At 46.5% G+C, this 23,954-nt stretch overlaps 1 protein-coding gene across 2 annotated transcripts; it reads right to left on the bottom strand.

Moving 5' to 3' along the window:
• Window positions 1-4,558: 4,558 nt before the first annotated feature.
• TRIM4 (tripartite motif containing 4) lies at window positions 4,559-23,470 on the bottom strand. Of its 2 annotated transcripts, XM_080829790.1 has the most exons (7): window positions 22,890-23,470; window positions 22,034-22,129; window positions 16,526-16,621; window positions 15,655-15,885; window positions 10,834-10,856; window positions 10,500-10,597; window positions 4,559-6,504 (listed from the first exon to the last, which is right to left on the bottom strand). In XM_080829790.1, exons 1-7 carry the CDS (start codon window positions 23,466-23,468, stop codon window positions 5,921-5,923), a joined length of 1,707 nt encoding a protein of 568 aa, XP_080685916.1. In that variant the 5' UTR covers window positions 23,469-23,470; the 3' UTR covers window positions 4,559-5,920. The 2 variants fall into 2 exon arrangements, with proteins under 2 accessions (XP_080685916.1, XP_080685915.1); XM_080829789.1 differs by lacking the exon at window positions 22,034-22,129.
• Between the last annotated feature and the right edge of the window lie 484 nt (window positions 23,471-23,954).

Here is a 23,954-nt window from a genome sequence, read left to right as displayed (position 1 = left end):
AATAAAAGCATCAGTAAATTTTTAAAGAATTTAAGTCATACGAAGTATTTTTTCAGATCACAATTAGAAATCAAACATTTCCAGAAAAACCTCAAATATTAACTAAAAAGCACAACTCTCATGCATATCAAAGGAGAAATCAGAAGAGAAATAAGTAGATATTTTGTTGTGTTCAAACCACTTTATTGAGGTTTGACTGACATACAAAGAGGTGTATGTATTTAATGAATAAAGCTTGATGAGTTTGGAGATAAATGCAGGTACATGAAGCCATAAACATACCCATCACCTCCAAAATTTCCTCCTGCCTACCTTATTATTTTTTTGTGATAAGAACACAGCATAAGATCTCACTCTTAGCAAATTATTAAGTATACAATAGAGTATTTTTAACCATAGGACCTATGCTATACAGCATAACTCTTATGACTTATTCTTTTTCTTTCTTTTTAAAGATTTTATTTATTTATTTGACAGACAGAGATCACAAGTAGGCAGAGAGGCAGGCAGAGAGAGTGAGGAAGGGAAGCAGGCTCCCTGCTGAGCAGAGAGCCTGATGCAAGACTCGATCCCAGGACCCCGGGATCATAACCTGAGCCAAAGGCAGAGGCTTTAACCCACTGAGCCACCCAGGTGCCCCTTATTCTCCTTTTATAACTGAAACTTTATGCCCTTTAACTAATACTTCCCCATTTCTCCCCCTACTCTGTTCATTGCAACCACCACTCTAATCTGTGCTTCTATGAGTTTGATTAGCTTCGTTTCTTTAAATGTGTGTGATATCATGTAACATTTGTCCTTTTGTGTCTGACTTCTTTTACTTAGCTAAGTCCTCCAGATTCATCCATGTTGTCAAAAATGGCAGGACCATGGGGCACCTGGGTGGCTCAGTCAGTTAGGTGTCCAACTCTTGATTTTGACTGAGGTCATGACCTCAGGGTCATGGGATCAAGTCCCATGTCAGGTTCTGCACTGGGCATGGAGCCTGCTTAGGATTCTCTCTCTCCCTCTCTTAAAAAAAAACTTTTTTTAAAGACGAATAATATTCCATTGTATATGCATATCACAGTTTCTTTATCCACTCATCGTGCTATCCATGATCTGATGGACATTAGCTTTGCTTCCATGATTTGGTTGTTGTTGATTAATGCTGCAATGGGAATGCGGATATCTAAGATGCTGATTTCAAGTCTTTGGGGTATATAGTTAGAAGTGGGATTTCTAGCTCATATGGTAGTTCTATTTTTAATTTTTTCAGGAACCTCCATACTGTTTCCTATAATCTTTTGCTTTCTTGATAATAGCCATCTAAATAAACGTGAGGCAATATCTCATTGCAGTTTTGATTTGCATTTTCCTGATGATTAGTCTTGATTAGTCATTGGAGCACTTTTCCCATGTACCTGTTGGCCATTTGTATGTCTTCTTTGGGAAAATGTCTAGACCCAGACCCTTTGCCCTTTTTTAATAGGGTTATTTCATTTTTGGTATTGAGTGGTAGAAATTCCTTATATATTTTTGTTACTAACCATTTAGCAGGTCATGGTTTGCAAGCATTTTTTCCCATTCCATAGGTTGCCTTTTCATTTTTTGATTATTTGCTTTGCTGTGCAACATTTTAGTTCTACATAATCCCATTTGTTGTTTTATGGGGGGGTTGTTTTGTTGTTTTTGGTTTTGTTTTTGTTTTTGTTTTGCTTTTGCTGCCTGTGCTTTTGGTGTCATAACTAAGAAATCACTGCCAAGGCCAATATCAAGATTTTTCCTCTATGTTTTCTTCTAGGTGTTTTACAGCTTCAGATCTTACATTTAATTCTTTAAACCATTTTAAGTTTTTTTGTGTAAGAGGCTAATTTCCCAAAAACCACTTATTGAAGAGCCTATAATTTCCTTATTCTGTATTCTTGCCACCCTTGTTGAAGAACAATTGACCAAAGCATCAAATTTAAAGCCTTTTATTTTTTTAATAGAAGTATAGCTCTAAGGAGACCCAAAAGATAAAACAAAAATTTTTAATATTTTATTAGCTCAAAAGAAAGCACAGAAAGAGTACTAGAGAAAAACCAAAAGGGGGAAATTTAAAACAAGCAAGTTGATAGATTTAAACTCAACTATATTAATAACTTCATTAAGTGGGTATTAAGGAGGGCATGTATTGCATGGAGCACTGGGTGTGGTGCATAAACAATGAATCTTGGAACACTGAAAAAAAATACAATTACCAAAAAAAATCAAAAAAATAAACAAACACCAATTTTATACAGTGCAAGTATAGTTTGAAAGATGGCCAAGATCATGTGGAGAAAGTGTAGGATAGTCGTTGCCAAATTGTCTTCTGGAAAGTCTCAGTTGCTGCTGCCTGAGCTAGCATGGTGAGTAAGCTTGAGAAATCCTGTGTAAGTCATAACGTATTAACATGGTAAAGACTCAGAAAAATCCCTAGGTAACGTTGAAAACTACTATGAGTTCATTCTCAATCCTGTTTGTACATCAGAAGCATCGTAAGAGTTTATTCTACTTTTAGTAAATATGATACCTGTCTCCCATCCCATACCTGAGAGGGGCCAATATCTTAGGTGTCTAAGAAGAGAAAAAAATTTTTTATTAAATCGGTAGAGAAAGAGAGTATTTTTCTCAGTAAAAGATGCAACTCCTTTAATAATAATGAAGGAAACCAGAATGTGTCCACCCAAAATGGGTCTCTCTGGCATAAAAATCATTTTGAGCCAAAGGCAATTAAGAGCAACAAACCCAGGAAAAGCTCCTCCTTTCCTGCCAAACGGCAGGATATCAATTCCTTTACTGGAGACCACACCAACAAGGAATCTGCAAACATTTAGTCCATTTGTTTTCTTTTTTTTTTTTTTTAAGATTTTATTTATTTATTTGACACAGAGAGCGAGATCACAAGCAGGCAGAGAGGCAGGCAGAGAGAGGGAGGGACGCAGGCTCGCTGCTGAGCAGAGAGCCCGACGCGGGGCTCGAGCCCAGGACCCTGAGATCATGACCTGAGCCGAAGGCAGAGGCCCAACCCACTGAGCCACCCAGGTGCCCCATTTTCTTTTTTTTAAAGATTTTATTTATTTACTTGACAGAGAGAGAGATCACAAGTAGGCAGAGAGGCAGGCAGAGAGAGAGGGGGAAGCAGGCTCTCTGCTCAGCAGGGATGCTGAGGCAGATGCGGGGCTCCATCCCAGGACCCTGAGATCATGACCCGAGCCGAAGGCAGCAGCTTAATCCACTGAGCCACCCAGGTGCCCCAGCCCATTTGTTTTCTCACCTGCATTTACCTTGCCACACTCTGCCACCCTTTGCAGGCCTAAGACTGTTCTTCCGTTGTCCTGCCATTCACCACAAGTATACTGTTCTTTGTTAAAAAATATTACGTAAGCCAGAATTCTAAGCCTCCACTTTGAGTAACTCTTCGTTTTGGGCTTTTTTCCTGCCTGGTGTGTGCTGTGTGTGTTAATAAGCTGTTTTTCCCTTATCAATCTTTTTGTTAAAGCCCCAGCTGAAAACCTAGGACCGGTAGAAGTAAAGTTTGCCTCCCCACCGTAATATGAAGGTGGGCTCATGAAGCCTTGAGAAAGGAGGAAATGGTTTGGAATCACTGCCACTAGAGATGTAAAAGGAAGTCGAGGGATGAAAAAATTAAGAAGTTGGTTCACCAAGCGGCTCAAAAGCCCCCCTGAAGTCAGAGGGCAAGACTTTGTAATAGAACCAGTCAACCTGGCTCAACATCCCCAGAGGAGAAAGGTAGTGATGGGTTTCCCAAGGACTGGAAACGAGTATGCCAGATACTGTAAGAAGTCCTGAAGGGCGAGGGTACTGGTTTCCTAAGGCTCTGTAACAAACCATAAACCAGGTGGCTTGACATGACACAAGTTTATTGTCTCACGGTTCTAGAGGCTAGCAGTCTAAAAATCAAGGTGTTGGCGGGGCCGTGCTCCTTTGGAAGCTTCTAGGGAAGGGTTCTTCCTTGCTTTCTCCAACTTCTAGCAGCCTCAGGTGGCCTGTGGCAACCTCACCCCAGTCTCTCCCACAGCCATCTTCCCTCTGTGTCTTCACACAGCATTTCTGCACGCACCCGCAGATCGCCCTCTGTAATGATCAGGGTGCCAGTCATATTGGATTTGGGCCCTCCCTAATGACCTTATCTTGATTTCCAAGTAAGATCGTAGCCACAGGTAGGACTTCATCGTATCTTTTGGGAGGACACAATTCAACTCCTAACAGCAAGTACCCTGGAAAGTGAAGGAGGATTCAGCAGAGATCACTGAATGAGGGGGTTGCTGAGGCTGAAGAGGAAGGTAAGTCAGGATGGGCAAGGACATAAGAGAGGAGGAGGCATCAGGGAAGGTGCTGGAAGTTTTGTGAGAAGCCCAGTTCAATCACTACAAGAAAATTTACTGAAAATCTAGGAGGAAACCCATTACAGTGTTAGAAGTGGTGAGATTATCAATAATTTTCAGCTTCTTCACCCTTTTTGTATGTTTCAAATTTTCTGTTATAAGTGCCTTTTACTACCAGAGAGAAACAATCTTATTTTTATTTTTTTAAAGACTTTATTTATTTCAGAGACAGAGACACAGCCAGAGGGAATACAAGCAGGGGGAGTGGGAGAGGGAGAAGCAGTCTTCCCGCCAAGCAGGGAGCCTGACGCAGGACTCAATCCCAGGACCCTGAGATCATGACCTGAGCCAAAGGCAGATCCTTAACAACTGAGCCACCCAGGCACTCACCATTATTTTTAAAATAATTACCCAGCACCTGTTACAATCTGCTGAGGGCTTATAATCTAAAGAAGGTAAAATGGGGGAAAGTGCATAGACAGATAAAAATGTGTAACAAAGGCGATGCTGACCTATAATCAGCATTTAATAAATGCTTACAAATAAACATGGAAAAGAGCACAGGGTTTTAGCTCAGATGTGGATTTAATCCCGACACTCCCATCCACCAGCTAAACATTACTGAGTTACTCCAAAGTTCTGTTTTCCTACTTGTAGGAAGAGGATTTTAATTTCCCTGTCCCACCAAGCTTCTGCAGGAGCCATAGGAAAGCGTTACCGAAGAGGCCAGTGGCACAGTCTGAGTCCTTAGCAAGTGTCTCCCATTATTTTAGGTGTGACATTAATTCCTTGCATAAACAATGTAAGAACTGACAGACAAGACGGGTGACAAAAAGAACACGTGAGGGCACAGACAGGGTCAGAGTAAGGGAAGATTTCCTCAACTTTCTGATCCAGAAAAGTAAGCCATATCAGTACTGCCGGGAGAGAAGAGGAATTATATGACTGAACAGAAACAGAGTCTACAAAGTTGTCCAGTTTCAGGGAAAGTGAGACGATCCTATACCAAAAGACAGCCTTATACGATAAGGGAGCAATCATCTCCCATAATAAGAAGTTTCAGATTAAGGAAATTCCAACAGCCCAACGATGCCAACAAAGACCATGTTTCTTCCTCCTCTGCACTGTCACTGTGCTCTCCTCAGTTCCTAGACGGCTGCTAACATCAGAAGAGGGGCTGTGTCTCCTCAAACACCCTTTTTAAAGCTACAGAATCTTTCCCCAGAATCACCTGGAACGTCTCGTTCCAGCTCCCTGGCCAGCACTGCCTCACCGGGGGCTGCCTCTCTTGAAGCCCAGGTGCTCAGCCAACAGTTCCGTCGGGAAGAACCAGAAGAGAAGGTGGGGAATGCAGCAAGTGGCTGCTGGAAAGGCAGCCGATGGGGTCTGCCGTCCCGGTGTGTGCAGAGCTCACACAAGGAGCGGAACAGAACGTGAAACTGAAATCCGAGCGGACAGGACGGATGTGCCCCTGGGCCAGTATAGAGGAAACGAGAGAAGGGGGCCAAGGGACGCCTGTCCCCGGGCTGGGGTACAGGGGGAGATTCCGGGCCAGGGGAAGAACAGGTTCACTTCCCACCCGTCACTGCCGGGATGACTAAAGACGCTAATGGACTCAACCAAAAAAACGGCCGGAGGCGGGAGACCGGACAGGAGAAGGTGTGCAGATGTGCGCCGTCTACAGCACTATAGAAAGAGATGTCCCTGGCCCCCGAGTCTAGGAAAACGCCCACCCGGTGAAGAGCGGGCTCCTGCTTGGTAGGACTTCCAGGAGAGCCTGTCAGGGGCCGATAGCCAGCGGAACCCCAGGAGATGGCCCAGATGCCCCCACGGGGGCACATTTCTGAAGCATCGGCCAGCCCCATGACGTCCTCCCGGCACACCCCCACAGCAATCTCCAGGCTATCTCGGCTCTCAACTTCCCAGTAATGTTTCCCTGAAGTGAAAACGTTTTTTCCCAAAACACAGGGTAAGTGCTGAAATCTGCCCACTAACGGTGCGTTCCTCTGAGAATTCCTCCACCCGCTAACGTAGCTCCAGGCTGAGGAAAACAAGGGCCAAGAACTGGCTGATGCTCCATTTTTCACGAATCTCCCGTCCTGGGAGAAGATGAGCTTGGGATGAGCCGTGTCTTCAGCGACACTTACAGCCACTGCAGAGAAAACGAGAGTGGCCATTTAGGACGTGACAGCTTCCCACCAGCCCTCCTCCAGAAGCACCCCTCTTTCCCAGTTTCAGTGGTGTGCATCTCCAGACAAGAACTGTTAGCGATGAGACCCCCCAGTGCCCCTCAACTCATCCTTGGCCGGGCCTGGCAGGCCCCAGTGCGGCCTTAGCACGGTGAAATCTTCAATTCCCTTCTGCTCCAAATGACTAAGACCTAAAAACAGGGAGCTCGTTAGTTCGTGGCCCCCAGTCTTCACAATCAGCATCAAACTGGGAGAAACATGACCAGATTCTGACTTGCTGAATCAGGACCAGACCAAGATGGCGGACTGGCTGGTGCTTTGCACTGGGCCACAGAGGTGACACTGTTAACAAGTTTTCTCTTCACTCGTTCCAATTCACTGGGCATCTCCACGGACCCCTGACAGTTCAAAGTCCCCTTCTATCCTCTTGGGACTCCTACCCCTTCCCATGCAGACATCTCCTTGTCCTCTGTCCTCTGAGCGGCAAGGGCGCTACCTCTACCCAAACACTGACACCCTTGAAATCTTAAGGTTATCTGACTCCTCTTTCTCTCTGACCCTGGATAGGTTATTTGTCACAAGTCCTATCACTTCCACCTCTGAAATAGCACTCAGGTTCTCTGCCTCTTCTCCATCTCACTGCCACCATCTTCACTCAGACCTCTAGCATCCCCCACTTTAACAGTCTCTCTGACTTCCTTCCCAGCCTCCCTGCCTCCCAATCCTCTTCCTCCCAGACTCTCCATGTCTCTCTAGTTTACCAAGCCATATTTTTTTTATTATGTTCAGTTAGCCAACATATAGAACATCATTAGTTTCTGATGGAGTGTCCAACAATTCACTATTTGCGTATAACACCCAGAATTTTTTAAAATTTTTTTTATAAACATATAATGTATTATTAGCCCCAGGGGTACAGATCTGTGACTCGCCAGGTTTACACACTTCACAGCACTCACCATAGCACATACCCTCCCCAATGTCCATAACCCCACCCCCCTCTCCCGGCCCCCTTCCCCCAGCAACCCTGTTTGTTTTGTGAGATTAAGAGTCTCTGATGGTTTGTCTCCCTCCTGATCCCATCTTGTTTCATTTATTCTTTTCCTACCCCCAAACCCCCCACACTGCATCTCCACTTCCTCATATCAGGGGGATCATATGATAGTTGTCTTTCTCCAACTGACTTATTTCGCTCAGCATAATACCCTCTAGTTCTATCCACGTCGTCGCAAATGGCAAGATTTCATTTCTTTTGATGGCTGCATAGTATTCCATTGTGTATATATATACCACATCTTCTTTATCCATTCATCTGTGGATGGACATCTAGGTTCTTTCCATAGTTTGGCTACAGTGGACATTGCTGCTATAAACATTCGGGTGCACATGCCCCTTCGGATCACTACGTTTGCATCTTTAAGGTAAATACCCAGTAGTAATACCCAGAATTTTTTAAATCAGGAATGGAAATTAGGTTTTAACAAATGCTTTTTCTGCATCTACTGAAGTGATCATATAGGTTTCCCTTTTTTAGTTTGCTAATATAAATTACACCGGTTTTTCAAATGTTAAACCAACCTGCTTTTCTAGAGTAAAACCTATTCAGTTATGATGCTTTATCTATAAATATGTTGTTAGGTTCAATTTGCTAAAATTACCTTCAGAATTCTTCTGTGTCCATGAAGGACACTAATCTATAGCCCTTTTCTCTTGTAATGTCTGTCTGATTTGGGTATCATGATAATGCAGACCATGTAGACTGAATTGGGCATTGTTCCCTCTTTAGTGTTTTGTTAAGAGTTCATGTAGAATGGATATTTATTTCTTATATGTTTGGTAAATTCAGAAGAATGGGGCATCATCTTTTTTTTTCCATTTAACATGTCCTTTTCCTCTTCTTGCATCAAAAATGTTCTCTTTACCCTGGTTTTGGTGTAGTTTCCCTCATATTTCTTGTGCTGAGGGCTTATCATCCTTATTTAATCTGTGGACTTATGGTCTTCACCAAATTTGGAAAATTTGGGGACTTTTTTTAAGATTTTATTTATTTGAGAGAGAGAGAGGAAAAAAAAGGAGTGGGACCGGGAGGAGCAGAGAGAAAAGCAGACTCCCCACTGAGGAGGGAGCCCGACATAGGGCTTGATCCCAGGACCCTGAGATCATGACCTGAGCTGAAGGCAACCATGTAACTGAATGAGCCACCCTGGCGCCCTGGGGCCATTATTCCTTCAGATCCTACTCATCTCCTCAAGGATCCCACTTACCACCCGTAAGACTGCATGAGATTGTCCCCCAGCTCACCAAGGCTCTTTTCACATTTTAGGGTTTTTTTCCCGCATTCGTTTTGTAGCTTCCACTGCTGCACCTTCAAATTCAATCATCTTTTTTGCTATCAATCCCAACCAGTGGATTCCTCTCCATCACTGTAGTTTTACCTCCAGAGGTTTGATCTGGGACTTTTTTTTAGATCTTCCACATCTCCAGGTACCTGATTAAAGTCCTTCTGTGCTTATTCTAACATCTGGGTCAATCCTGGGTCAGTTTCAATCGATTATCCTCATCATGTGTCATACTTTCCGACCTTTTTGCATGCCTGGTAATCTTTGACTGGATGTCAGACGTTGTGACTGGATGTCAGACATCAGGTACTCGGTTTTTAAAATCTTCTTGAGCTTTGTCCTGGGATGCAGTTACCTGGAAATAATTTGATCCTTTCGGAACTGGTGGTCATGATTTATAAGGTGGGTCCACTAATGAGGCAATATTTTCCCAGGAATTAGTCGTTTTCTAGTCAGGCTGCTAGGAAGAGGCACTGTTTGGGCCCTGTGGGAGCACCAGGAACTGTTGTTCCTTCTAATCATTTTGGAAACGTCCTTCCTCAGCCTAAGGTGGTTTTTCACAAGCATCTGCTGGTCAGTATTCTGCTAAATACTCAGGGGCCACCTCTGTAGATCACTGCCCCCTGGATGGCTCTCTCCTAGCCAGTACTCTGGCCAGTGCTCTCCAAGCTCTCCCTGCTTCGTCCTCCCTGGACTCAAGCCACTCCTCCACCTGGCCCCGCCTCCACGACCCTCCCCGCCCCCTGCGATGGTTCGGAAGCTCATCAGGCTGGAGGCTGGAGCCATCCCAGAGCCCACCTCATCTGTTTCACCTTTCCTTGTCCCGTACTGCCTGCCTGACATCCAGGGTTGGGAAAACGGTTACTGCAGGTGCCGTGTCTGTCTTGTTTTAGTTTTTTCAGCTAGCTAAGTTCCTGGCCGAAGCGGAAATCCAGTCCCCATTACTTCATCTTAGTAGATGTGCACGAGTGATGTGCACGAGAGAACTACCTGTGTCGTGTTTACAACACCGACAAGCCTCAGCATGTCCCCGGAGATCCAGTCACCTTATCTGCAGACTTTCCTACACTCACCGTCTCCACAGCTCCTGCCTTTCCCCAAAACGTACCTTCCAGTTTAGTCACTTTGGATACCCTTCCTCCGTTCTCTCCACAGCTTAGCTCTTGCCGCTCCCTCTGCTTACACGAGTATACCTCCATTTTCCACTTGGCAAACTCCTATTCATCCCTCAAATCCCAGAACAATGTCACCTTTGTGTGAAAACTTCCCTACTTCATCCCCAACAGAGCTCTTTCTCTGACCTCCCATGGTATCTTACTCGCACCATGGGAAACAGCAGATCCCACTATGTTACAGCAAATGATAGGAGTCTCTCTCTCCAGTTTATTTACATTCTTAGAAATAGGTCTTTTTCTTTCGGTTTCGCTAGCAGCTAATAACGCACGGTTTACATTAAGTGAATGTTTCCTGAATGAAGCATATACCCAGGTATTCTAGTTACCATCATTTTTCCTGACCCTCCTGCTGGCTGCATGTTCTATATCCTCTTTCTTTTCTAGACTCTTCTCAGTGCTTATTCTCTTATATTAAAGGTTTCTGGGAGATGCACCCTTGCTTACCTTGGAATCGCTTCAGCATTTCCTTCATCATCGGAATCTGGCACACATTCTTCACCATTAAAACTTCAGGGGAATAGTCCACATCCTGGTTCTCACTCCTAAGGAAAGCAGAGAAGGCTGCTCTTCTTAGGAGACAACTCGGGCAGCCAAGGCCCCCAACTCCCACTGAGGGTTCCAAGCCCAAAGCTTAGACCACCACGTGCCCATTCCCCCTTGCGAAAGCGAGCGGTGGAATTCCTCCTCCACCGACTCTCAGGTGTGCCCGGACTGCTCTCTGGAGCCCAGGCCTGTTTCCCCTCCACTCAGGGCCCCGTGAAAAAGCAGCAGCTCATACCTGGTCAACACATCTTTTGGATTCTGTGAAGAGAAGAAAAACATAAGCAAGTTACGTCCCCTCCTCCCAAGATGTGGTACTCAACTTTGTGAGCAGGTGTTTTTCGTTGATCGCGCTCGCTAATGTCATGGGTGATCTCATGCTGCCAAACCCAGTGGACTGAACACACAGTGTCTTTTTCTTCGCGGGACCCCTCTGCACTGGTCTGCAATGGTGACCAATCCCTTTCTTGAAACGCTACTTCCTCCTTTGGCACTTCGACAGGAACTCTCTCCTGGCTTTCTGCCTACTTCTCCACCCATTCTCTTTCACCCACAGACAGTAACAAGTGTTGGTGAGAATGTGGTGAGGATACAAAGTGGTTCGGCCTCTTTCGAAAAGAGTTCGGCAGTTTCTAACAAATTAAATATACGATACAGCCCGGCAATTCCGCTCCTACTGTCCACCCAAGGGAAACAAAAGTGTATGTCCCGATGAAGAGGGGCGGGCGACTGTTCACGTCAGCATCATTCATTATAGCCAAAAGGTGGAAAAACCCAAATGTGCATCAGTTCATGAACCAATCAACAAAATGTGACATATTTTTTTTTTTTTAGACGTGTGCCTGGAGCTCCCCACCCCCTTTTTTTTTTTAAGATTTATTTATTTGACAGAGAGAGATCACAGGTAGGCAGAGAGGCAGGCAGAGAGAGAGAGAGAGAGAGAGAGAGGCAGGCTCCCCGCTGAGCAGAGAGCCTGATGCAGGGCTCGATCCCAGGACCCTGGGATCATGACCCGAGCCGAAGGCAGCGGCTTAACCCACTGAGCCACCCAGGTGCCCCCAAAATGTGACATATTTTATAGTGAAATCCTATTTGGGAATTAAAAAAGGAATATAAATACAATACTAATGAATGCTACAACATGAATGAACCTCAGAAACAGTATAAATGAAAGATTCCATACACAAAAGATCACAGACTGTATGACTCTGTCTATAGAAATACTTAGAAAAGGAAATCTAGAGTCAGAAAGCAGACTGTCCGAGCCTAGAAGCAGCAACAGAGATCAGCTATAAACAAGCACCACGTGGTCTTACTGGGGAGATGGAAATGCTCTAGAACTGGACTTTGGTAAGGTTTCCACAACTTGGTAAAATCACTCACTTAGCTACAAAAAAGTACACCTCAAATGGGTGAGTTATAAGATATGCACATTATGCCTTAAGAAAGCCTTAGAAAAAAGAAGTAGCAAAATGGTTAACTGCCACATGAAAAAGTACTCAACCTCATTGGTCAGTAGGGAAACGCAGCTACCGTTGGGAGCGGAGCGCAGGGGTGCTGACTGAGGGGCTGAGCTAACACGCTGTTGCATCTGGGACGGCTAAATGGAGGACCTGACAATGCGAAGTAGGGCCGAGCGGACAGGGCCGCCCTCTCTCTCTCTCTCTCTCTCTCTCTGTCTCACTGCCGGGAACTGTGGCAACTGGTGCAAGCACTTTGGGAATTGGTTTGGAAGCTGAACCAACATCCACCCTGTGACCAGAACTGCTTTCACAGACACACAACGGACAGAAAGGTGGACCACGTTCCTAACTGCTTTTCTGTGACAGTAAAAGCCACCCCGGAGCTGTGACAACCAAAAATGTTTTCAACACTGTCCCTGGGGGAGCAAGATCTCTCCAGGCTGGGATGTGCTCCGCAGTGATGGACACAGCCATCTACAATGACATGGGTTAGTCACACAACATGATGTCGGGAAAAAGCACGTACTGAAGACTCTTATTCAAAAACGGGCAAGACAAAACTGCGTTCCCGCACAGAACAGAGGAAGAACAGCCTCGCAGAAAAGGGAAGGGATGTTTTGCCCATTTCTTCCTCCAGTGATAGAAATCCAGGTTCTTCTAACACCGTTACCACTATGATTAATGCTTCAGTGACATCACTAACATCTGCTCTTCTTGTTTTTATAATTGTTGACGGGGCCACGCGGGGCGTGTCTGGCACCCCGGCCCGAGGCTACTCGTGTCCTATCACTTCGCTTGCCTGGTGTTTTCACGGATGGGTCCCTTGGTGATAATCTGCCAAGTTTATGATTTATTGTATTGCACTGTATTAAAAATGATGCTGTCTGAATCCGTGGACACAGTAATACTTACAGGGGAAAGTAGAGCTTAAAAACATTTACCAGCAAAAGAAAGGGTCAGTGTAGATGGGCTAAACATGCCAGCTCCGGAGGCTGAGAAAGAACCAGAGCTACAGAGCAAACCCAAGAAGCAGTCAAGAAAATAACAATTATAGGGGCACCTGGGTGGCTCAGTGGGTTAAAGCCTCTGCCTTCGGCTCAGGTCATGACCCCAGGGTCCTGGGATGGATCCCCGCATCGAGCCCCACATCGGGCTCTCTGCTCAGCGGGGAGCCTACTTCCCCATCTCTCTCTCTCTGCCTGCCTCTCTGCCTACTTGTGATCTCTGTCAAATAAATAAATAAAATCTTAAAAAAAAAAAAAGAAAAGAAAAGGACAATTATAAAAACAGGAAGAGCAGATGTTAATGATGTCATTGAAGCATTAATCGTAGTGGTAATGGTGTTAGAAGAACCTGGATTTCCATCACTGGAGGAAGGAACGGGCAAAATGTGGTGGATGGACACAGGGGTCCAATGTACATACGGCAATAGAAATGGATCTTAAAAAAACACAGTGAGTGCCTAAGGGGAAAAGGGGCAGAATTAAATCAATGAATAAATTAAAAACACATAAACCAAAGCAATACTGTGTATTGTGCAAGAACACATTCAAGTAAGAGGTAAAAATTAGGAACAACAGTATTTTTTTGATGTTCCTATAGTTCTTTTTTTTTTTTTTAATGTGTCTATAGTTCCAAGAACGGAAGTGACTTAAACGCCAAACATGAAGGAATCAAGGAAAAAAGGGATGGGTGAACACATCAGTAAAATAACTTCTCTTGGGCCCTGAGACACTATGATCCAGTTCTATGTTCTTGAAACATTTCCCTACCCTTGCCCTTATTTTAGCTGATAGACTTTTTTGTATGCCTTCTGCTGGTTCATGTGTACCTTTGAGGTTTCAGATTCTGAGCAGATATTAAAGCTATATTGAAAAAAAAAAGCTATTTAAATGTGTTATTTCAAAGATTCTGCTAAAGTACACATTTGGATATGTAACCAGAACTTCATGGCTCAAGCAAGTTGAGAAAGTTCTAGACAATTCTTAAAAATCATTACACTTAGATGGCATATAACATCCTGCTAGCAACCTCCTGCTGAAAGTAACTAGTGAGTGGGTTGCTATGTCTCTCTTCCTTAAAGGCAGAAGAGAATGTTGTCTCTCCGTAAAAAAAAAAAAAAAAAAGAAAGAAAGAAAGTGGGGCACCTGGGTGGTTCAATTGGTTAACCGTTTGCCTTCAGCTCAGGTCATGATCCCAGAGTCCTGGGATCGAGCCCCTTGTGCTCTCTCTCTCTCTCTGTAACAAATAAGTAAAATCTTTAAAAAAAAAAAAAAATGTAATCACAGATTGAAGGACCTCTTCAATAGTTCTTTCCTCTTTGGTCACATATAGAAGAAAGAGAGGTTCTGAGGGCTCTAAGACCAAAGGCGTATCATCCCAGCAGAAAAAAAGACCGTCACGAATGTTCGATCCCACCTGAAAGCTGAAAGAGCTAGAAGGACACTTACCTGATGAGGGTACAAAGGTAAAGGACTACTGCTAATAAACTGGCTTAGAAGCCCCAAATCTAAGGACTAATGAATTACTTTTTTTTTTAACTTTTTTTTTCTTTAGTAGGCTCCATGCCCAATGTGGGGCTTGAACTCTCAACCCTAGGATCAAGAGTCACACGCTCTGCTGACTGACCCAGCCAGACACTCCGAAGTGCTAAGGAATTAGAATTGTAACCTTTTAAAAGTTGTTGGGTATTAGAAAGTATTTAAATGAATGTTATCAATCAAAAACTGGGGCTCGGGGTGCCTGGGTGGCTCAGTGGGTTAAGGCCTCTGCCTTCAGCTCAGGTCATGATCCCAGGCTCCTGGGATCCAGCCCTGCATCAGGCTCTCTGCTTAGCAGGGAGCCTGCTTCCTCCTCTCTCTCTCTCTGCCTGCCTCTGTGCCTGCCTCTCTGCCTACTTGTGATCTCTGTCTGTCAAATAAATAAATAAAATCTTTTTAAAAAAAATCTGGGGCTAAGAGCAAAGTTGTTATCAAGTTATGATCATAATGATTAGAAATTTAGTTAGAGGGTGCCTGGGTGGCTCAGTCAGTTAAGCGTCTGCCTTCAGCTCAGGTCATGATCCAGGGGTCCTGAGATCCAGCCCCCTGTCGGGCTCTCTGCTCAGTGGGGAGCCTGCTTCTTCTCTCCCTCTCCCTGCCACTCTGCCTGCTTGTGCTAATAAATAAATAAAATCTTCAAAAAATAATAAATTGGTGAAAAAAGATAAATTTATCTTAAAAACTGTCCAGACAGTTATCTATTTTGATTTTTAGGTGTGCTTTGTTTTACTACTTCAACAAAGAATTACAAATGGACAAATATGATGAATGGAAAAGTCTTAGATGTGCTTCAGATCCTAGACAAACCGTGGGCCCCAGTGAGCCCAGGTGCCTCCTAATACCTGAGCTCAGCACACCTGACTTTCACCTTCATTTCCCTTGAAAGGTGAATCTTTGGTTCTCTGATGATAGTAGTAACATAATCACCAACGGAGAGAAAACATTTCTTCTCCGACACCCACTCCCGAGGAAAGGCCGGTAGCTCTGAAGACCAGAGGAGCCCCGGGGGCGCTGCTCGGGACCCCCACCCCCACCCCACCCCCCCGCCGGCCTCACCTGGAGCAGCTCGAGCGTCGAGCTCTCGCTCTTCTCCCTGACCTCCAGGATGAGCTGCTTCAGCGACGTGATCTTCTGATGGAGCTTTAACGTGTTCTCATTCTGCTGCTTCTTCGTCTGCTCTTCTTCTTCGCTCAGTCTCTGAAGAAACAGCTGCTCTTCTTCCTCCAGAAAGAGGCGCAGCTTGGCGAACTCGGCGCTCAGTGTCGCCCGCTGATTCTTCATCTTCTCCTAGAGCCACAGCAGACGCGCTCAGCCCCGGCCCGGGGCCCGGCCGAGCGCGCGACTCCCCCACCGCCCCTGGGGCTCCCGTCGTGATCTGCGCCCCCAGAGAGCTCCTGCCCGGCCCAGTCCCCCCAGATTTCTGCTCGGCTAGTTCTACCACGTGGCATCTCTGCACGAGCCTGTGCAGTATGAGTTCGTGTTTCCTGACACGGGAGTCTCTCCCACTGATGGCAACGCCTTGTGCGTACGCCTTTTACACTAGAACGCACTTTCACATTTAGTCTTTAGTTCAGCCTCCAGGACACCGACAGTTTAGTGTCGTTAAACCTTTCCACGCGCAGGCGAGCGCATCGCGCCTCCCAACTCAATGAGTCTCTCTCAAAGCAAAGCCCGTTTACTCTCCACGATGCCGTGGGCCCAAACCAGCAACGACCTAGGGATATAGTTAGGAAAAAGTGGGAAGAAGAGGGGCACTACCTTAGAGACATGGGCATAAAGCATGTGAAAGTCCCATGCCCCGAAACCACAGGTCAGTAGAGACCCTGTCACCTGTTCTGTCAGCTCATGGGCAAGGAGCCTGACAACTTTCCCAACACCACCAAGGGGCCTCGGGGGCCAGAAGTGCCCCCACGGCTTCTGCTGTTACCTTCCACTGGGTCGCATTCTTCATTTCGATGTCCTGAAAATACATGGCTTTCTTCATCTTGTCCTTCAGACTGCACTGGGCCTTCAGCAGCTTTTCCTGCCGGCAGAAACACGGATCAGAGAAATCCTCCTCTCCGCCAGCATCCTGCCTGCTCAAAAGCTAAAAGCCACCTAATCCAAACAGGGAACAAGATTGAGAAAATGTTCGGGACAGCTACAGACCTAGGCATAAAAAGTATTCCGGGCTGAAATCTTCGCAACACTGTAGGAGTCACTATACAGAGTCTGCCTATGAGGTTGGCAAAAAAATGAAAACTAGTAAATAAAGGATTGACAAATACCTAATATTGGCAAGGGAAGCCTCTGATACTGCAGTGGTGACAGATTTTTGTAAAAAGGTGCCATCGTCGGTTCAGCCGGCCAACATCTAAGACACCATTAGTAATTTTTTTTAAAAAATCAATTAATTAATCAATTCTCATGCAAGAAAAAGACCAAAAAACAAACAAGAGAAAGGGGCCATCTTTGTGAAGGGCAACTAAAAATATTGAGAATCACTTAAAATGCATAAGCCTACTTCCGATAATCTGTGCAATGAAGCACTGGCAAAAATAATATGTACTAATAGGTACAGTACTGTTCTCTGCAGCATGATTCATTATCCATCAACGGGGAATTATTAAATACATTATGGTGTTTTGCTACTCTAATGCCAATCTCAGGTAGCTCTCGATATACTGACACCATTAAGTTAAAAAAAAAAACTAAGCTGTTAGACAATAGTATTGTATAATTTGGTTTTGAAAAGAAAAAATACAAATGTATTTAGGTGTGTTTTATTTACTTTAGAGAGAGAGAGTGGTAGCGCCTGAGCAGGGAGAGGAGCAGAGGGAGGGAAGAGCGGGCGGACGCCCTGCTGAGCGCGGAGCCCTCCACCAGGCCCAATCCCATCACCCCGAGACCAGGACTTGAGATGAAATCAAGAGCCAGACGCTCAACCAACTGAGCCACCCAGGTAAGTCTGGAAGAATATATACCTAAGTATTACTAACACTGGTTCTTTCTGTGGAATACGAATGTCTTAGAAATTGGGGCGAGGGGGACTAAAAATTTCATAAATTTCTGTTTCGCTTGATTTTCTACAGGAGGCATGTACCATTTTGTAATTTAAAAACCTGAATGATGGGGTGCCTGGGTGGCTCAGTTGGTTAAGCCGCTACCTTTGGCTCAGGTCATGATCCCAGGTTCCAGGGATCCAGTCCCATATCAGGCTCCTTGCTCACTGGGGAGCCTGCTTCTCCCTCTGCCTGCTGCTCCCCCTGCTCGTGCTGTCTCTGTCAAATAAATAAATAAAATATTTATAAGTACATACATTTATACCTGAATGACCTGTTAAAAAAATAAAAGGAGTCAATCGGCATTAACGATGTGGTCTGTGGAGGGGCAGCACCTGGTAGCAGAAGGTCAAACGTGACCTCAGACAGCAGCAGGCAGGTTAGAGGTACACACGCAAGAGGAAAACCGGCAGGTGGGGGGCCTGGGTGGCTCAGTGGGTTTGGCATCTGCCTTCAGTTCAGGTCATGATCCTGGAGTCCCGAAATAGGGATCAAGCCCTGCACTGGGCTCCCTGCTCAGCGGGCAGTCGGCTGCTCCCTCTCCTGCCCATCCTCCAACCCCATCATGCTCTCACTCTCTCTCTCAAATAAATAAATAAAATCTTTTAAAAATGGGGGGCTGGGCGCACCTGGGTGGCTCAGTGGGTTAAGCCTCTGCCTTCAGCTCCGATTGTGGTCTCAGGGTCCTGGGATCGAGCCCCACATCGGGATCTCTACTCAGCAGGGAGTCTGCTTCCCCTCTCTCCCTCTGCCTTCCTCTCTGCCTACTTGTGATCTCTCTCTCTCTGTGTGTCAAATAAATAAATAAAATCTGAAAAAAAAAAAAAAAAAAAAGAGGAGGAGCGCCTGGGTGGCTCAGTGGGTTGAGCATCTGCTTTCGATTCAGGTCATGATCTCAGGGTCCTGGGATCGAGCCCCGAGTTGGGCTCCCTGCTTGGCGGGGAGTCTGCCTCTCCCTCTCTCTTTGCCTGCCTACTTGTGATCTCTCTCTGTCAAATAAATAAAATCTTAAAAAAAAAAAAAAAAAAAGGAAAACCAACAGGAACTGGTAACCAGATGTCTACAGGAGGAAGGAGCCCAGATTTAGCCTGTGGTTTCTGGCCTGACAACTAGAAGGACTGTAAGCTATTTACCAAATTAGGAAATATAGGGAAATGAGCGGTATGTAAACGGAAGGTGGGGAATCATATTTGACTTGAAAATTTGAGTTTGAGCTGTGTAGGGGATATCCCAACAGGTACAGCTAGTTAGCAGCTAAGGGTCAAGAAAGAGATCTACAGGGCACCGGGGTGGCTTAGCCGGTTAAGCGTCTGCCTTGGGCTCAGGTCATGATCCCAAGGTCCTGGGATTAAGCTCCCAGCTCAGATGAGGAGTCTGCTTCTCCCTCTCCCTCTCCCCCACCCTCATATGCTCTCTCTCTCAAATAAATAAAATCTTTTTAAAAAGGGGGGGGGGTGCCTGGGTGGCTCAGTGGGTTAAAGCCTCTGCCTTCGACTCAGGTCATGATCCAGGGTCCTGGGATCGAGCCCCACATCGGGCTCTCTGCTTAGCAGGGAGCCTGCTTCCTCCTCTCTCTCTCTCTCTCTCTCTCTCTCTCTGCCTGCATCTCTGCCTACTTGTGATCTCTGTCTGTCAAATAAACAAATAAAATCTTAAAAAAGAGAGAGAGAGATCTGAGCTGCAGAAGCAGATTGGGGGGGGTAAGAGCACCGGCAGCAGGTGAAGCCAGGGTGTGAGTAAAATCCCCCAGTAAGAGTCTATCAAGAAGGGGGTCCAGGCTGGAACTGGGAACAACTGCATTTAAGGGAAGTGTAGAGGATGAAAATCCTGCCAAGAAGCTGAGTGGTGGCCAGTGAAAAACCAAGAAAGGATGGCTTCTTCGACACCAAAGCAATAGAAAATGTAAATAAAATCTGGCGAAGACTGCCAAATGCCGCAGAGTGGCCTGTGAATGCGTGTCAAAATAAAAAGCTAAAAGAAAAAGAAATGAACAGAACTCAGAAATAAGCATGACAAGGTTTTTTTAATACTTCCCTAGGAGAAGCATGAAAATTAGTAGGTATCACTTGTCTTCTGATCATTTACAAGTAACAATGGCTAAAACAAAGTGAGGTCACTGAAAAGAGGGACAGCTCCAAAGCTGGCGAGGCTGTGGTGCACCCAGGGCTCTCACAGGACTCGGGTGGCCGTGTCAAGGGCAACAGCAGCTCTAGGCATAGGTCTGGCATCAGACTAAAGACACATCAATCCCAGGCCCAGTGGTTCTACTCCTAGGTGTGCGTCCACAAAAAGCCCTGGATGAGATACATCAGTTCTATTCCTAAGAGCCAAAAACGGGACACAGCCTAGGTACACAGGGAAAGATGCGTAAACTGCGCTACGGTCACAGAACAGAATACGATGCAGCAGTAAAAAGAAACAGGCTACTGATGCGCACAAAATGGGTGAATCCCAAGATAGGCTGAGCAAAAGGAGCCTTAGAGAGGAGTACAGACTATATGATTCCATTTATGTGAGTTCCAGAACAGGCAAAAGTCATGCTCAGTGGAAAAAAATTAGAACAGTGGTCGGGTAGAGGGAGGGAGCAGAGATTAACTGAGGAGGTGGGTGGCGGAGCTTCTGGGGTGACGATACTGTTAGGTTTTTTTTAAGATTTTATTTTTAAGTAATCTCCACACCCAGTGTGGGGCTTGAACTTGCAAATAATCTCCACACCCAGTCTAGGGCTTGAACTTGCAAATCCGAGATCAAGAGATACGGGCTCCACCGACTGAACCCATCCGGAGCCCTGGAAATGTTGCTTAGCTTGAGAAGGATTTGGGGTGCCCAGGTGCATGCATTTGTCAAAGCTCAGCAAGTGTGCACTAAAGATGTGCGTATTTCATTGTATTAAATGTTACTTCAAAAAACACCACAAGCACCTTTTAAGTGTGACTGATGTATGCAAGCGAAAGTGTAGGAGGAAGTCTGCAATTAACTTTAAACGCCTCTGGGGCACCTGGGCGGCTCAGGTCAAGATCCCAGCGTCCTGGGATCAAGCCCCACATCAGGCTCTCTGCTCAGCGGGGAGCCTGCTTCCTCCTCTCCCTCTCTCTGCCTGCCTCTCCACCTCCTTGTGATCTGTCTGTCAAATAAAAAATTAAATCTTAAAAACAAAAACTTTAAATGCCTCAAAAGGAAGTAAGAATTAATGGACGCAGAGAAAAGATGGATAGGCAGGCAATACACAGAGTAAAATGCTAATGGCAGAATCTAGATGAGGGTCTACTGGTGTTATAAAATCCTTCCAGTTTTCATGTTTGCTTGGAAACTGCGTATTAAAATGTTGGGGGGGGGTGAAATTAGGTTGTACATCACAAAATCACCTGTGCAGATTTCTTTCTAGTACAGTGTCGTCTAACATGTAATCTATTTATTACCCTTAATTGTTAACTTAAATAGGTATATAATCCTGCTACTTCGGAAGCTATTTCCAGTAATCTTATTCCTTTACCAATGATATAACTGTTACTTTGGGATCACTGTCAAATCTGATGTATTAATCAGAGAGCTGTTTTGAGTGGCACCAAGATTTCTTTTCAAGTTTTCACTTTTACTTAATAATGAAAAAACAATCATCTTTTAAATAGAATTTTTCAATTTTTTAAAAGCCCTTAACAATTCCAGTATGCATGAAATATCCCATATCGTTAGTTCTAGTCCAAGACTCTACCTAAGTCTTTTGGAATCCTGTCACAGTTGGAATCTGACTAGGACTCCTGACTAGGGCCCCTGAATAAAAACGGGAATTCTGGGGACATTAGAAAACTCGTTCCCTGCAATAACAGAAACTGCCACAAGGTGGCAGGAGGGCAACACCAAGCAGTTCTTCAACACTCATTCCCAGCGCCCTTCCCCCCTACATTCCAGAAGTACTGAGCAACTTCCAGTCCTCGGACAATTATCACATGCCATTTCAAGCCACCGCACCGCGGAATATGCTGTTCCCTTGGCCTGAATATCCCCTCCCTACCTATTGTACTCACCCTTCAAGAGTGAGTTCCCATTCAGCTCCATGAAACCATTTCTGACTCCCCACTGACTCCTCACTGACGAAGCTATGTAATTCATACAAACTTGGATAATCCACCCACACACTGAAATTTTTGGTCTGCATGCTTGTGCCCCCTATAAGACAAGGGCTCTGTCTTTCTTATCCGCTTATGTCCAGATCCTAGAACAATGCCTGGCAGACAGTACTAAGGTACTGAGTGGACGTACACTTTGTACTGCCACTTTGCAAATCTCCTGTTTGTAATAAATTGATAAAACTGTGCAGCATTTTATAGTTTATAAAACACTTTAACTTGTATCATTAAACCCGTGTATTCAACCAGTACTTACTAGAAACCAATTCTGTTGGAGACCACTGGAGTTACACCATAGAAGGGGGTAGGACTACTCTGGAAAGGATGATCAAGGAAGGTCTTCAAGCTAAAAGCTAAAAAGATGTAAAGGATGGAAGGTGGGGGTAGAGAAAGAACAGGCTTGAAACAAAAGCAAGAAGACAGTGGGGCTGGAGCAGAGTACGATCAACTGATTTATGCAACAGAAACTCCTTAACCCATAAAATAGGCAGGACAGATAATCTCCAAAGTCAAACATTAAGTGATTTTCCCCAACTGATGGAGGAAGCTGGGAACAAATCCCAGCTTCATCACTCCATGCCTGGTGTTTCCCAAATCATCAGCTGTCTTTTACACCTGTAGGTATACACCTGCACGGTGCAATACAGCCCCCCTTAGCCAGGTGGGCACCCAAAATGTGGATGGTCCCAACTGACACGTGCTGTGCATGTAAACACAGATTTCAAAGGCCTATTATGAAAAACAAAAGTAAAATATCTCACTGATAACTTTTCATAGCCATTAGCATCACCTGTTTCTTTGTACCACTAGGAAAGTTTTATTACATACGTGGCTCGCATCCTGTTTATATCCGACAGCACGGGCGCACACCCTGTCGGTGTGACTGTCTTAAACTAGGAGCTGCCAGGAGCCCGTACCTTGAAAATTCTATGCAGACCCTCCCCATCCCAGTTTTAAGCCCAGCTCTGAGATCTATAGGATGCTTAGCTTCTTTGCACCTGGAGGCAGGGTGGGGGCTGTACTTTCGAGGGGAACAGCAGCCACCTCGTGGGTACTTTGATGAGAATGAGGTCCACGGTAAGCCTTCCCAGGAAGAGCTGCAGCCCCGCTACGGCCCGCTCACCCGGTAGCTGCAGGAGGCCTCGTCGATGGGCGCCATGGTGTGCCCCTGGTGCTCCTGGGACTCCCTGCACACCAAGCACACGGGCCGCTGGTCGTCCTCGCAGAAGAGCCGCAGCGCTTCCCAGTGGCGGCCGCACTGGCCGGGGGGCACGGGGCCCTGGCGCCGACGCCGCGTCCTCTCGGTCAGCCGGGCCAGGGCCCAGTTGGGCCGCAGCGAGGAGAACGGCGACGGCTGGCGGCACTCGGGGCAGGGGAACGAGCCCCCGCCCGGCCCCCAGCTGCGGTGCAGGCAGCTGCGACAGAAGTTGTGGCCGCACTCGATGGACACCGGGTCCTCGAAATAGTCCAGGCAGATGGAGCAGGTCAGGTCCTCCTGCAGGTCCTCGGCCTCCATGCCGCTTCTCTGCGTCGGGGTCGTGGTCGGGGTCGGGGTCGTGGTCGGGGTCGTGGTCGGGGGCGCGGCGCGGCGCGGGCGCGGCCGGCTCTCCGCGGGCGGCTGGGAGGGGAAAGCGCGGCCGCTCCCCTGGGGGCTCGGGACCCAGGCCGGGCGCGCGCCGGTCGGGCGGCGGCTCTCCCTCATGCGCGCGCTGCAGCTTCTGAGCGCGAGCACGGCCGCCGCAGGATTTCCGCGACGCGAGGGCGCGCCGAGGCGGTTCGGGGCTGGCCGCGGGGCACGACGGGACACGCGCCGCGCCTCCGGCCAACGATAGAGCTGCGGAGCTCGCTCCCGAACGCCTAGAGAGGACGCGAGGAGCCCTCGCGAGCCGCCGCTGGAGGAGCCCAGCCGGGAGGCCCCCGGGAGGCCGCGCTGCCCTTCACGCGGGAGAGGTGAGGTCCGCGTTCGCTTGCGGCGCGGGGAGACTTAAGTTCTGACTTCCTCGGCGAGCTGCAGCCCGAGCGGGCGTTCTGGGCGTTCTGCAGTCCCAGGGCCCGGAGGGTCAGGAGGACCAGAGGGAGTTGTGCAGCTGAGCCTGGAGTGGGGGACAAGGAAGGCGCCGGGCCTGTTAAGCTTGGTCTCCCACAAGTCCGTTCTTTTCATTCGTTCTTCGATCTGCAAGACCTCCTG

The sequence above is a fragment of the Martes martes genome (assembly GCF_963455335.1).
Source record: "Martes martes genome assembly, chromosome: 18".
Taxonomy (NCBI): domain Eukaryota; kingdom Metazoa; phylum Chordata; class Mammalia; order Carnivora; family Mustelidae; genus Martes; species Martes martes.
The sequence above is the reverse complement of the archived record's forward strand: the minus strand, read 5'-3'. Positions and strand labels throughout refer to the sequence as shown.